Below are 12,709 nucleotides of genomic sequence, written 5' to 3' on the forward strand. Positions count from 1 at the left end.
ATACGGATAGCCGGGCCGGCCCTACAGTAGCCATAAGCGTCAGGAAGGATGGATGGTAGAAAGAGGCCAGGAGGGACTGAAACGGCCAGGTAGATGCTGCTAAATGTGCCAAGCTAGATTAGGCCTACAGACAAAAGTGGCAACTGGTAAAGAGAGATAGCCTATAGGCAATGATTATTAGCAGTTATTGGCCTAATATTGGACGTTTGTAGCGTTGTCAAGCTATTTGCAAGCAACATATTACATTTCTTAAAATATTAGCCTTTTGTATCCGATTCATAGACTTTGCAGTATGCAAATATTAATAACAAAACTGAAGTTTGATCGATCTGTGTAGGCCTATGCGGTAAAAATTGTAGCCTCTGAGCAGCAGATCAACCAGTCGACCACTGAAAATGATGAGCCCGAAATTAGTGAAAGAGCAAAATATTTATGCTACATGATGAACCTATATGCCTTGTTTGCTTAGAAGAGGGTGTAGTAAAGAAGTAGGCTAAATCACCAAACAACAATATAGCCTACCCATGCAAAAACATGTAGCCTAAACATTAGTTCAATATGCCTCTTTGTGGAAGCGTGGGATAGGCTACATTTCAAAGGCTTTCTTTCTTTCTGTCTGTTTTTGTTAAAGGAACCATATGTAAGAAATGTATTTCAATTAATCATAAAATGGCCCTGATATGTCACTAGACATTAAGAAATCATGTTAATTTAAAATACTTATATCACTGACAACAGTAGTCCGGCCAGGATATTGTCATTTAAAAAGTGAAGTTGCAGCCCTCAACTGATGTTGATGTTGTGTTTTGTCATGTCATGTTTTGGCCTGATGCGCCACCCTCTACCTATCTACTAATCACAAAGTCAGTAGTGTTTTGGCATCCGGGTTGGCAACCTCGAGTCAGGAGGGAGGAGGAGGGGATACACCGCTCTATAGTCATTTGAAAGTGATTGCAGTACCAGTTTTGGCCAAAATCTTACATATGGTTCCTTTAACTTAATAGTGGAATATTTGTTGTTAACTTCTCAGTTGAAGTGAATTATTATATAACCTTTACACATTTGTTGAACCATGGTACTAATAAAAACTACAGGATAGTAAGAGCTGAAATGTTGCTTCATTTATCCAATTTCCACCACTATGGAAAACGTGGGCCGGTCTTGGGCCTGAAACTCCCGGGCTGAAAAGTGGCCCCACTCCGGCCCTGGGCCTAGGCCTACATGACGGGCCGCAAATAGGCTAAATAACTTTTTTTTTTTTAAATCCCGGAGCTCACCGGCCCACATGTGGACCGGCCCATGCCCGGTTGTAGATTACCAGTCCGAGCCTGCCCATGGGGCAGTGGGGAGTTACTTTCAGTTTCCATTTTAATGCCCCATCTTTCTCGTTTTGACTTACCATCTTTCACTTGAGAGTAATATTTGACAAGGTGTATCTAATACTTTCACTTAAGTAAAGGAACGGTGTACTTCGTCCACCTCTGGTAGCAACATTGGGAGGTGTGCGGTCCTCAAAGAATATAATCATATTTACTGGGTGTACCGTATAGATCCTCAAATATCCAAATCACTATCCAAACACCACAACCATCTGGAGCCAGTAGGCATAGACTTACAAAAGCAGAACATTGTTGAAGAAGTTTATTTACTGTGGACAACCAAACAAGAGATTGTTGGAGGAAATGAAATATCCTTAAGAATATTAATAAAAAATATGCATATCACATGTATTAAATTTGCATGAAGAAAATGTTTTTTTCCCCCGTTTCAATACAAAAACAAACAAACAGAAAACTATTCCAACAATGCTTGTTGACATTATAAAAAGTTGATATTAAATCCAAAGGTAAAGAACATTTGACCTCATCAGAGGAAGAGCTAGAAATGTTTGCAGCTTGTCACAAGCGGTCATCACCGTATATACAAAAAGCACACTTGGCTGGGACTGGTTACAAACTGTGCAACTTCAAGCCCGACGGGACCAATTTTTTGCAACCCACATTGTTATCTTCACTTTTCAAGTCAAAATAAAATGGATGCGCTGATTCTAGTAACAAGGTTACAGAACAGAGGGATAAAAATAAAACCTTGGCCTTGTTTTATCTTGCAGGCATTACAGATGTTGTCTGTATGGTATCTAAAAAAAAAGAGAAAAGAAAATGAAAAGAACAAAACCCACTTAAACATGCTAGAATCTGTTGAACCCTCACATCCCCCAACCTGCACCCATCCCATTCATGCCCACCGATCCCCGGCTGCCTCCATAGTAACTGCTGTTCATTCCGCTCTGGTTACCTAACAGAAGACAGAAAGACACTGTTTTGGATCCAGGACTACACAAGGAAAAGGTTTAAAAACTGGCAAAATAGTTGAGGCAGCGATCAAAATAAAAAAATAATTTACAAGAGAAGACAAGTAGGCTCTTAGCTACCCTTGACACTCACACACAAAACCACAGATATTGCGTCTATATTTAAATCAGCATGTGTTGTAATGAAACACAAGATAAGCCTTAGATATGAAATTCCTTTTCAGTGCAATCATTGTTCACCTTTACACTACACACAAATCTGACACTTACTGTAATCATTGTAGCCTCCCATGCTTGACTGTCCACTGTAGCCTCCCTGGTATCCTGTGTTCATCTGTTGGCTACTGTGCCCATAAGAGGACTGGTTGCCTGTTTCACAAATAAATAGTATTAGCGATTTCAGACTATGCATCTCCCTACCCCCTTCCCAAAAGTCCTACTTTCAATGCTTACCCATTCCTCCCATCATCTGGCTGCTATAGCCTCCACTGTTGCCCCCTGCTGTTGAGTTTAGGAACAGCTCAATATAACGGTGCTCTGGAAAAAAACCATGTGAAAGCATGTGAAATCAGAGGCAAGGGAGCCGACCTACCATCAATTTATTTCATATATAAGGAGCAGGCAATAGACCTCTGAAGTTCACCTACAAAAAGAACCAAAACGACCATCTTTGCCCATATAAGGAGATCTGGGTGTTAACTACCTATGGCAAGTTAGCTCTGGGGTAGCAAAAATCTAAGTTTGCCGTCTTAATGTACCGAAGATCACAGTACCCACTCGAAGGCAGAGGACAAAAGTGTGTTGAGCAAAACGTCTGCATTTCAGACTTCTTTGTCCCCGCGAGAGTTTAACAGGTGCGATAATTCAAAATCCCCATAGGAAAAAATCACAAAATACCAGATCTCAAAGATGGCAGCTTTTTTGTAGGCGAACATCAGGTCTATGAATGGGTGACACAGAAGCAAAGAGTCTTGTCAGACACACTTACGCATGCTGGCCTTGTCCTTCGACATGGCTGCCACTGCATCCTCATGCGTCGCAAACTCCACATCTGCCTCCCCAGTCACCCTGCCATCAGGCCCAACTTCAATGTGCACGCGCACCGGGTTCAGTGGAGAGAAGAACTACAGACGTGAGGAAAAATATTCATTAAAATATTGTCAAGGAGGCTTTTCAATGCTCTACTGATAGCAGATGTAGATCATTGGTTAATTAGCTGATCTTGTACCGCTTGCTACAAAGTTGCAAAGTTACTTACACTATAGATGTCATTTTCTGAGGCGCGATAAGGTAGTCCCCTCATATGCACACAATGACCTGTTGTGCTGTGGAAATTTGAGCCGCCATCACTGTAACGTCCATCTGTGAAGAATAATAGGAGATGTTAAGTTATAAAAAATCCTAATGGTCATTTCAAAACCCTGAAATACTTACTTGAAATAAGCAATATGGCCAGAGTGCTAACAACCTACAAGTTTGTTGGTACATTATATCAGAATCAGCTTTATTGGCCAGGTTTGCATAAACAAGGAATTTGACTATGGTTAGAGTATAAAGACTATGGTAAAGAGTATATATACTATATACTTAATCTTTGCTCTCAAAGTACACTCACGCAACATAAAGAATAAAAACAAATGTAATTTAGTCATTTAGCAGTTGCCATTATCCAGAGGAACTTGGATGGATATAAATACTGGGACAGTTTTGTCTTAACTCATAACTCTCTGGTCTTCCATTTGGAAGCCCAGATCGCTAAGCCCTCTCCCACCATCACCCCTTGTTATATTTCCACCCAAAATGTCACAACAAAGTACCTAGTCAGAAATGCATAACTGGTAATAGGAGAAAGGTCTCACCTCCACCATAGCCTCCACGCCGCATCCTGTCAAACGAGCCGCCTCGGCTCATGCCGTTGTAGCCTCGGCCTCCTCCCCCGCCGCTGGGCCGGTCATATGGGCTGGGTCTCTGCATGCCCATGGTTTTGCGTGGAGGCTCGTAATGTGTTCGCACCTCAGCACGACTACTCTTGAAGATTTCAATATACCTATGTGCACAAGGACAAAGATTAGGCCTAATGGTATCACCCAAAAACTCAGAGGAAGTCACATCAGAAGCAATCATGTACAAAGACAAAGACTTGGAATAATCCTGGCATTGTTATTAGGGACCAGACATATTTTACACAGCTCTGAACCAATGTGGCATGAAGGTCTGTTTGCAGTCTGCTAAGGAGTAAATCAATGCATTGATTGTGCTTTATTAGCCATTTTCATATGCAGTAGCCATCTTTTAACTAAGGAAAGAGCCCTGCCGCCCTCCCAGGGAGTTTGCGCGTTTCCAACTTACACATTGCGGTTCAAAAACAAGAAGCATACCATCAAAACTGACTTTCAAGTGTCCAATATCACTCAATAGAAAAGTCAAATTGCACAATCAGACATTTCCCTGTGAATCCAAGTGCACAGGGAGGCTGGCCCTTAGAAATTTAATGCAACTAGCACCAAAAAAAACACTCAGGAGGGTTCAGGAGGTAAGTGTCACTTTTCCTCACTTTGCAAGTACTTTCAAGAAATCATTTTGGAAGACAATGTTAAGGCCATCTTAATAAAGCTGAAGTCCAGATTCAAAAATTGGCCACTATAATGTAATACTGACATACCTGTGATGGGGTCATACATTTACATATGCAGAATAATTTACACCACTCCATTTCCCCATCCATTCAGAACTGCAGCCAAGTGCATTCACTTATACACATTAGTGTCCAGAAACATTCTTTACAGGTCCTTTAAGGGTGCTGTGTGAGTGATGTCGATGTAGCATGTGCAGATTCATGTAATATGATGTTACCACAGTGGCGTTTTTCTCATGACAGTTAAATTCCATTAGAGAAGCAGCTTCACCAGCCAACCATCCATCCCCACCTGTGCCCTATTCTTTCCTTGTGTTTCTTTAGAGCCTTTTCAGCTATATCCTGTGATGCAAACTGCACGAAGGCCTCCCCCGTACTCCTCCCCTGGAAGTCCACCGGCAATGTTATCCCATTTGGCACGATTTCCAACCCTTCAACCCAAGGACAGATAACCCCAGTAGGGGACACATTAAATCACATGCCCATTCACAGTGCTCACTTAATCTCCTTCAAATCAACAAATAAATTAAACAAAAAGGTTACACTCAAATGCCTTTCCATATGAAAAAGCAGTAATTATGCTCACCAATATTTGGTGACAGTCTTTGCATTGTTATAAGTCATTTTGATGATGGAGAAAGGCTTTGCAAAGATAATGAATGTTAACCTAAGGAACAAAAATACCTTACAGCAGAAAAGAAAACTTAAGAGGCTGTTTTTGGTGTACGGAGAGTTGTGTTTAAGGACCAGAGTATCTCATTCAATATTCTCAATATTATGAAAGAGATCCACACATCCAGATTTAAGACATACAGTGGAGGAGAATAAAAAAAACATCTAAAGATGGTTAATTTCCTTTTGTATGTCGTTTTTTTTTTGACAGTTAACATATCCAAGTATGGCAGAACTTTGAGAAGAGGCTTAATAATACCTGAGAAGAACTGGACAATCTCCTCTTTGCTGCACCCAAAGGGCAGACCACGCAACCGCACAAGCCCATCCCCATCAGTCTCTGGACAGCTAGGCCCAGTATGCTTCATGACCCAGTCCATCTCAACGTTGTTTGATTTAAACACTGTGAAACAACACATATTACTGACATGTCCATACATCTCCAAAACATGTTTCCAAATAAAGGACTGCATTGATATTGAGCCACCAAGTATCCAACTGATGGACAAAACAATATGTCTGCTTCTTACCCTCCACATATCTGTGTCCCATGGATTCCCTGTCTTTTTTGAGGGCAATCTTCAAGTCATCCTCTGATTCCAGTTCCACAAAAGCCTCTCCACTAGGCCGGCCTTCTCTGGTGTAGGTGAAGTGGATTGCTGTGCCATTGTTCGCAACTTTACTATCTGTATTAAAAGCATGTTACAGCTCAGGATCTTTCCTGATGGACAATCTAACACAACTTAGTAACACCACCATTATTTCTAACATGTTAATACAATACCGGTAACGTTACCTGAGAAAAACCTGGAAACTTCGTCCACTGATGTGGACCACGGCAATCCTCGCACCCGCACAACAAATCCTTCATCAGCCATGTCTGATAAGTGTCAGGTCAAATCTAAATTTGAATGCATATTACAAAATTAGAAAGAAAACATAATCAGTTAAGTCTTATCAATAACATGCCAACTGGTGTTCACTAAAAGCCATATATCCGTTATCACATTACGATAGCGGAATAACCTCTGCTTAAATAATGATACTTCTTAGCTCATTTTCATTCAATATCGTTTAACAAAGAAAATCTAGTGCTACAGGATAACGTCAACGCCGGTACTCTCTGACCCTAACGTTAACATTCCTTCTACACATTGTCAAAGTAATTCAGAATTACCGTTAAGGCAACTTACACGACTAAATAAGATAACGTTAGAGTTATTTTCAAAATACATGTATTTCCTTCAATTCAACTGATCTTAGGTAGGAAAGGATACAATAAACACATGGCTACAAGTAACGTTAACTCAGGTTAGCTAACATTAAGTTACTGAGGAAACATGCTAGCGAATTACAGATAGGTTGGCTAACAATAAAAACACTAAACGTGTTTTCCGTTACTTGTAGACGAACCTGTTAGATTTTATTGATACGGAGGTCTTTAAGACGAGACAAAACGTTTTACAAGTAGAATATGTCTAACGTTAGCCATTTCCATTTACCTGAAACTGTTGAATGTCGATAGCATTCACACGCTCTTTTTGAGTTGCTAATGCTAGGTTAGCTCTGGCTATGGCAGCTTTGAGCTAGCTAGCAGCTAGCGATACCTAAGCATGTGACAAATGTTAGCTAGCTAAGCTGGCAACATTCAATACAAAAAAGAACAAAGTCTTACTTGCGAGACATATTCAGAAAAAACAAAGTCTGACATCTTTAGATATTTACGTTATACACGTAGCTGCTAACGTTCAACAAACAGATAGGGACAAATAACCTTAGCTAAGTGGTTTACTACTTTGCCGCTAAATTTGTATGTCGGCAGACAATGGCCCCCGGCCTGCACATTTGGGTTAACGTTAGCCATCCTCGCTATCGCTAACGAATTTGATAAACCACAATGAAAGACTAAGCGCGCCTACTACATGAATATGCAATATGCTTGAAATAAAAAGCCCCAAACATGATTATTACAACCTTGTCAAAGGAAAAAGTCTTCATGCCATGTGTCCACAAGAGAACTAGATAGGATAATATTACCTTTGGATAAATCGTAATCAAATTCTTCGAAGCGTCACTGCTCAATGATGCACACTCCAATCTGAACCAAGACTGCGCCGCGCGTGCGCTACCCGGTGAAAATATCTTTAGGCGCTTCCCTTTGTTCCCCCTAGGTCCTAGCAACTGACAAATCAGACCCCAGTCCAGAGCTCAACACTCCCGCCCCTCCTCCGAGAGCGCTTATGTAATAATGGGACGCTGAGGCATACTCAAATACATGAGTTTTTATCTATGGTTTTTATACATGATATTGCCATAGATGACAATAAAAAAACAGTAGTAAAAACCTTTGAAAGTATTACAATTATGAATGGTGTGTGTGTCTGTGTGTGTGTGTGTGTGTGAGAGAGAGAGAGAGAGAGAGTGTAGGGGTTTGGGGTCTGTGTGTGAATATACTCTATGTAAGTATGTATGAGTCTGTCTGTGTGGGTGGGTGAGAGAGAGTGAAGCTGTGTAGCCTATGTGTAGAAGAGAGGAACATTTTCTGTTTATTTTTTCTCCCATTTTTCATGGTCATGTAATAATTCAACCGTGAATCTTCTGGGTGGTTTATCTGCATTTTTTGGGGAATTCAAAGTTCTTAATTTGCACAGGGCCTTTTTTAATGATTTCAACTCGCTCTGCATCTCTTATGGTGTCTGACCATATTGCAGGGTCGTCACTGATCACTGTAGTGCTAGGTATCGTGTTAGGGCTACTCACGTTACTGGTTTCGTTTGCACCCAAAGCTTCTGCTACTGAAATGGTGTCCGTAGCAGCACCACCAGCATCAGTGTGGACAGTCGTGAGGGACAGTGATCTTGTCCCTCACGGCTGTTTCATTTAACATCAACATCATAATCATCATCATCATCAGTAGAAGAATATGTAGTGCAAGTTTAGTTGCCGGTGGTGGTGCATTGGTGCCACTGTTGCTGCAGCTAGCATTAGCTACACCACCCAGCTCAGCAGATGTTGCAGATGTTGTTGCATCACTATCCAAATTACTTTCTTCCGTGGAAGAATTCTTCAACTGGAATAAGTTGGTTAATTTAGGCAATTTCTTTCTAAATTCTTCCTCCTCCCTTTTTCTTTTTCTTTTATCACTTCCACCCTGGAAACGTTTCATGGCTGCTGTCAATCGCTCAACTCCACACCTCACCAAGACCTCGTTCAGACTAGCTAGTTGCTGCTATGGTGACAGGAAGCGGACCTGCAGTCATTTGATTTTATGATGAGTTTATGAGCAATCATGAGGCAAAATATATTTTTTTTCAATCTTTATTATGGATTAGAATATATTGTTTGGATGCGGTGATCATTTATTTAAAAAAAAAACAACAACAAAAAAAACTAGAAATGCAATTCCAAGGAATTACCAGTGCATGAAAATGCTAAAGTTGTGATGTAAAATATCATGTATCATTAAAACAGATAATACAGAGATGGTTACTACGGTGATGCTAGGATAGACATGGTGGTTGCATGGCTTAATAAAAGTTGATAGTTTAAAAGTAGACTGTTTAAAAGCTGAATGTAGATAGTTTAAAAGTAGTTGATAGACAGTAGATAGTTTAAAAGTTGTTGATAGACAGCTAGTTTAATAGATAGTTTAAAAGTAGACCGTTTAAAAGTTGAAGGTAAATAGTTTAAAAGTTGTTGACAGACTGGAAGTTGAATGAATGTTGATATTCAAATAGTTTAATGGCAGTGTATAGTGTGAGGGCTCTGTCGGGGATCAGTGCCCCACATGGCTACAGGCAGGCCAGCAAAGGCAGATGAGAGGCATAGTATTAGATGGGCGGTACTACCTGAGAGCAGTGCGTTAGGAAGCTCCGCCCCCCAGGTGTCTGTGCCTGTCTCTGGCCAGGTGCAGAGGGTTAGTCAGGCAATTAGCTGCCTTTTTAAAGCTCAACAGGACAAACCTCAGGCAGACTGGCTTAGACTTAAGAAGAGTGGAGACCAGACGTCAAGGCCAGTCTCAGCCGGAACGTGGCTGAAGCGATTGTGCTATTGGAAGCTACGACGGCTGGAACAGGAAAGAGGGCCTGAAGTAGGGATGTGCCAAGCGAGGCTTTTGAAACAGTGGCGCTTCTACAGCCAAACTGGTTTGATGCTTCGAAGCTTTTGACACACTACTCCACAACGCCATCTGGTGGTCAATAAAAATCCCTACACCAACATTACAGACATGCATGAATTTGCAGAAATGCACGAATACTCGAATACAAATGTTTTTATTTCAGAATATGATTTATTCTGCTGTGCTGGCGCTTAATCGGCTCTTTTTACGGAAGACATCACCAGCTTTGGAAAATGTACGTTTAAAAATATGAACTTTAGTATCTGCCTGCACCCGCGAACAGTAGGCTATCCTCCCGGATCGGGAGTCGAGCGTGCAGTCAACCGAGCTAAAAGCTCCTTCATAGGCACTATTCTTGACGTTGTTTAGGCTACTAATGTAGGCTACATATAGCCTAGCATACTGGCTAAAGTTACATTCATGTGGAACAGATGTGCCCGTAAGAGCCTGATATATACTGGCCAGAGCATGAAGATGGGGGATACACAGACTTATGTTAGACATTATGTATATAATTATTTAATGCATTAACAGTTTACCTATTTGGGTGAGTCTGTGCTGTGTTTTGAGACCTGCATGACGTATCAGTGAGGTAACGAAGCTTCGTTTCAATAGGTCACGTGACAACCTCATTTCAAGATAGGCTCCGAAGCGGTGTTTCGAAGCACTAGTGTTTCGCAAGCTCGAGACGTGTGTCGGGACTGTGTGTCGAGCGACCCATCCCTAGCCTGAAGAACCGTGAACAACCAAGACAACCAATAGGGCTGGGTGACAAGGTCAGTGGCAGGGACTGAACTCCCCACTAACGTTGTCTTGTGTCTCTCTCTCTCTCCTTTGTCTTAGAAGCCGACACGAGTCCTCTGACTGCCTCAGTCCAGCACTGAAGATTTGAGTTGAACTTTGCTCCCCATCCCTTTTCCCCACACATTATAAATAAATTCCTAAGTTTGTTTCACTACAACCTCTGCGTCTGACTGCTTTGTTACGATTGGTTGACCCACTACTCTGCCCCGCACGGCCGGGCGGCCACAATAGGTAGATATTTGACGATAACTGAAAGTTGGAATGGCTCTAATGTTTACTAGCAGTTATGCTAAGATTTTTAATTCTGCTTACCATGCTACTTTGCTAACACTGCTATAAAACATTAGCTATGCTAACATGTTAACCATGTTACTTAGCTAACTTAACTAATATTTTCTAGCAGTTTTGTTAACTATGCTAGTAATGTTAATATGCTAACTATGTTAACAATGTGACTTGGCTAACCAAGCTTATCATTTTAATAGTTATGCTAACTATGTTAAGTAGCATGTTAACAATGCTAGCATGCTAACTATGTTAACCATGTTACTTAGCTAACCTAGCTAATTTTCAGCAGTTTTGTTAAAAATTTTAACTATCATGCTAGCATGATAACTATGTTAACCATGTGACTTAGCTAACCTAGCTAATCATTTTTAGCAGTTTTATTAAAAATGTTAACAATGATAACAATGCTAACATGCTAACTTTGCTAACCATGCTAACTAGCTACAGTGGGTAGGAGTCATAGTTGATGAAAAGTGTTGACATAGTTGATGACAAGTTAAAAGTTGTTGATAGACAGCTAGTGAATGTGTATAGTTTAAAAGTTGAATGTAGATAGTTTAAAGGTTGTTGATAGACAGCTAGTTTAATAGATAGATAGTTTAATGATAGTTTAAAAGTAGACCGTTTAAAAGTTGAATGTAAAAAGTTCAGTAGTTTAATGGGTTACATTGTTTAACAGTGGATTATTGTAGTGAGGACTTTTATTTTGAAACAGTTTTGGGCAGAGGAAACAGTTGAATAGGATGTGTAGTCTTAATGGACCCAGATTGTATGCTTAAAGCCTGAGGCTGCAGGTGGCCTGAACACCTGCCATAGGATTCTAATTGCTTAACGGCCGTATTGTGTCACAATCGACAATGTTAAGTCTATGGGGATTTTTAAAAAGTTTTTCTTTAATAGTTTAAAAAGTATAAAAGTTGAAAAGTTGAAAAGACATAGCAACCCGATCTGTTTGAAGACCTACGTTACAACGTTTGAATGAAGTTTCTAAGTTAAACTGTTCAAGAGAAATTGCGTATGGAAAAAGTGGTAAGCGGAATAATAATAATAAGAAACATAAGTTGTTGCCTAGGAAGAACAGTACAGTGCATTTTCATGCACTGTAACTAGAAAAGCATTTCCTGAAGGAAATACAGTGCATGAAAATGCAAAAATATGAGGTAAAATATCATACAGAGTAAAAACAAACTATATTGGTTGCTAGGTAGATGAGGTTTAATATAGTTGGAATGACTGAACAGTTAAATAGGTGGATAGTTTAAATGGTTAAATTATTTAGGTAGATAGTTGACGATAACTGACAGTTGGAATGGCTCTAATGTTTGCTAGCAGTTATGTTAACAAAGATAATAATGCTAACCAAGTTACTTAGTTAATTTAGCTAATGTTTTCTAGCAGTTTTTTAAAAAATGCTAATAATGTTAATCCTGTTAACTATGTTAACAATGCTTACTATGTGACTTAGCTAACTTAGCTAATAATTTATAGCAGTTGTGCTAAAATACTAAGAATGCTAACATGCTAACTATGTGACTTAGCTAACTTAGCTATTCATATTTAGCAGTTATGTTAACAATGTTAACTATGCTAACATGCTAACTATGCTAACCATGTGACTTAGCTAACCTAGCTTATCATTTTTAGTAGTTATGTTAACTATGCTAACTAGCATATTATTAACAATGCTAACATGCTTACTATGCTAACCATGTGGCTTAGCTTACCTAGCTAATCATTTTTAGCAGTTTTACTAAAAATGTTAACAATGTTAGCAATGTAAACATGCTAACTATGTTAACCATGCTAACTAGCTACAGTGGGTAGGAGTCATAGTTGATGACAAGTGTTGACATAGTTGATGACAAGTTAAAAGTTGTTG

General features: G+C 39.9%; 1 protein-coding gene across 1 annotated transcript; it reads right to left on the reverse strand.

The window, feature by feature from the left end:
• Positions 1 to 1,624: 1,624 nt before the first annotated feature.
• hnrnph1l (heterogeneous nuclear ribonucleoprotein H1, like) lies at positions 1,625 to 7,745 on the reverse strand. Its single transcript, XM_076274016.1, has 11 exons — positions 7,656 to 7,745; positions 6,415 to 6,519; positions 6,149 to 6,304; positions 5,878 to 6,021; positions 5,239 to 5,377; positions 4,171 to 4,358; positions 3,570 to 3,673; positions 3,300 to 3,435; positions 2,765 to 2,848; positions 2,582 to 2,680; positions 1,625 to 2,295 (listed from the first exon to the last, which is right to left on the reverse strand). Exons 2-11 carry the CDS (start codon positions 6,494 to 6,496, stop codon positions 2,207 to 2,209), a joined length of 1,221 nt encoding a protein of 406 aa, XP_076130131.1. The 5' UTR covers positions 6,497 to 6,519; positions 7,656 to 7,745; the 3' UTR covers positions 1,625 to 2,206.
• Between the last annotated feature and the right edge of the window lie 4,964 nt (positions 7,746 to 12,709).

The sequence above is a fragment of the Alosa pseudoharengus genome, unplaced genomic scaffold (genome assembly GCF_046254945.1).
Source record: "Alosa pseudoharengus isolate Yale_2024_CS ecotype anadromous, Long Island Sound unplaced genomic scaffold, YU_APseudo_1.1 YU_APseudo_1.1_scf_8, whole genome shotgun sequence".
Lineage (NCBI taxonomy): Eukaryota > Metazoa > Chordata > Actinopteri > Clupeiformes > Clupeidae > Alosa > Alosa pseudoharengus.

What these genes read in the sequence shown, in the direction of transcription:
- hnrnph1l (XM_076274016.1), bottom strand. Translation starts at nt 6,496, where the DNA reads ATGGCTGATGAAGGATTTGTTGTGCGGGTGCGAGGATTGCCGTGGTCC. An exon ending in GATTGTCCAGTTCTTCTCAG is followed by an intron (nt 5,378 to 5,877) that starts GTATTATTAAGC and finishes CTTGGGTTGAAG; the next exon opens with GGTTGGAAATCGTGCCAAAT. An exon ending in GAAGGACAAGGCCAGCATGC is followed by an intron (nt 2,849 to 3,299) that starts GTAAGTGTGTCT and finishes GTTTTTTTCCAG; the next exon opens with AGCACCGTTATATTGAGCTG.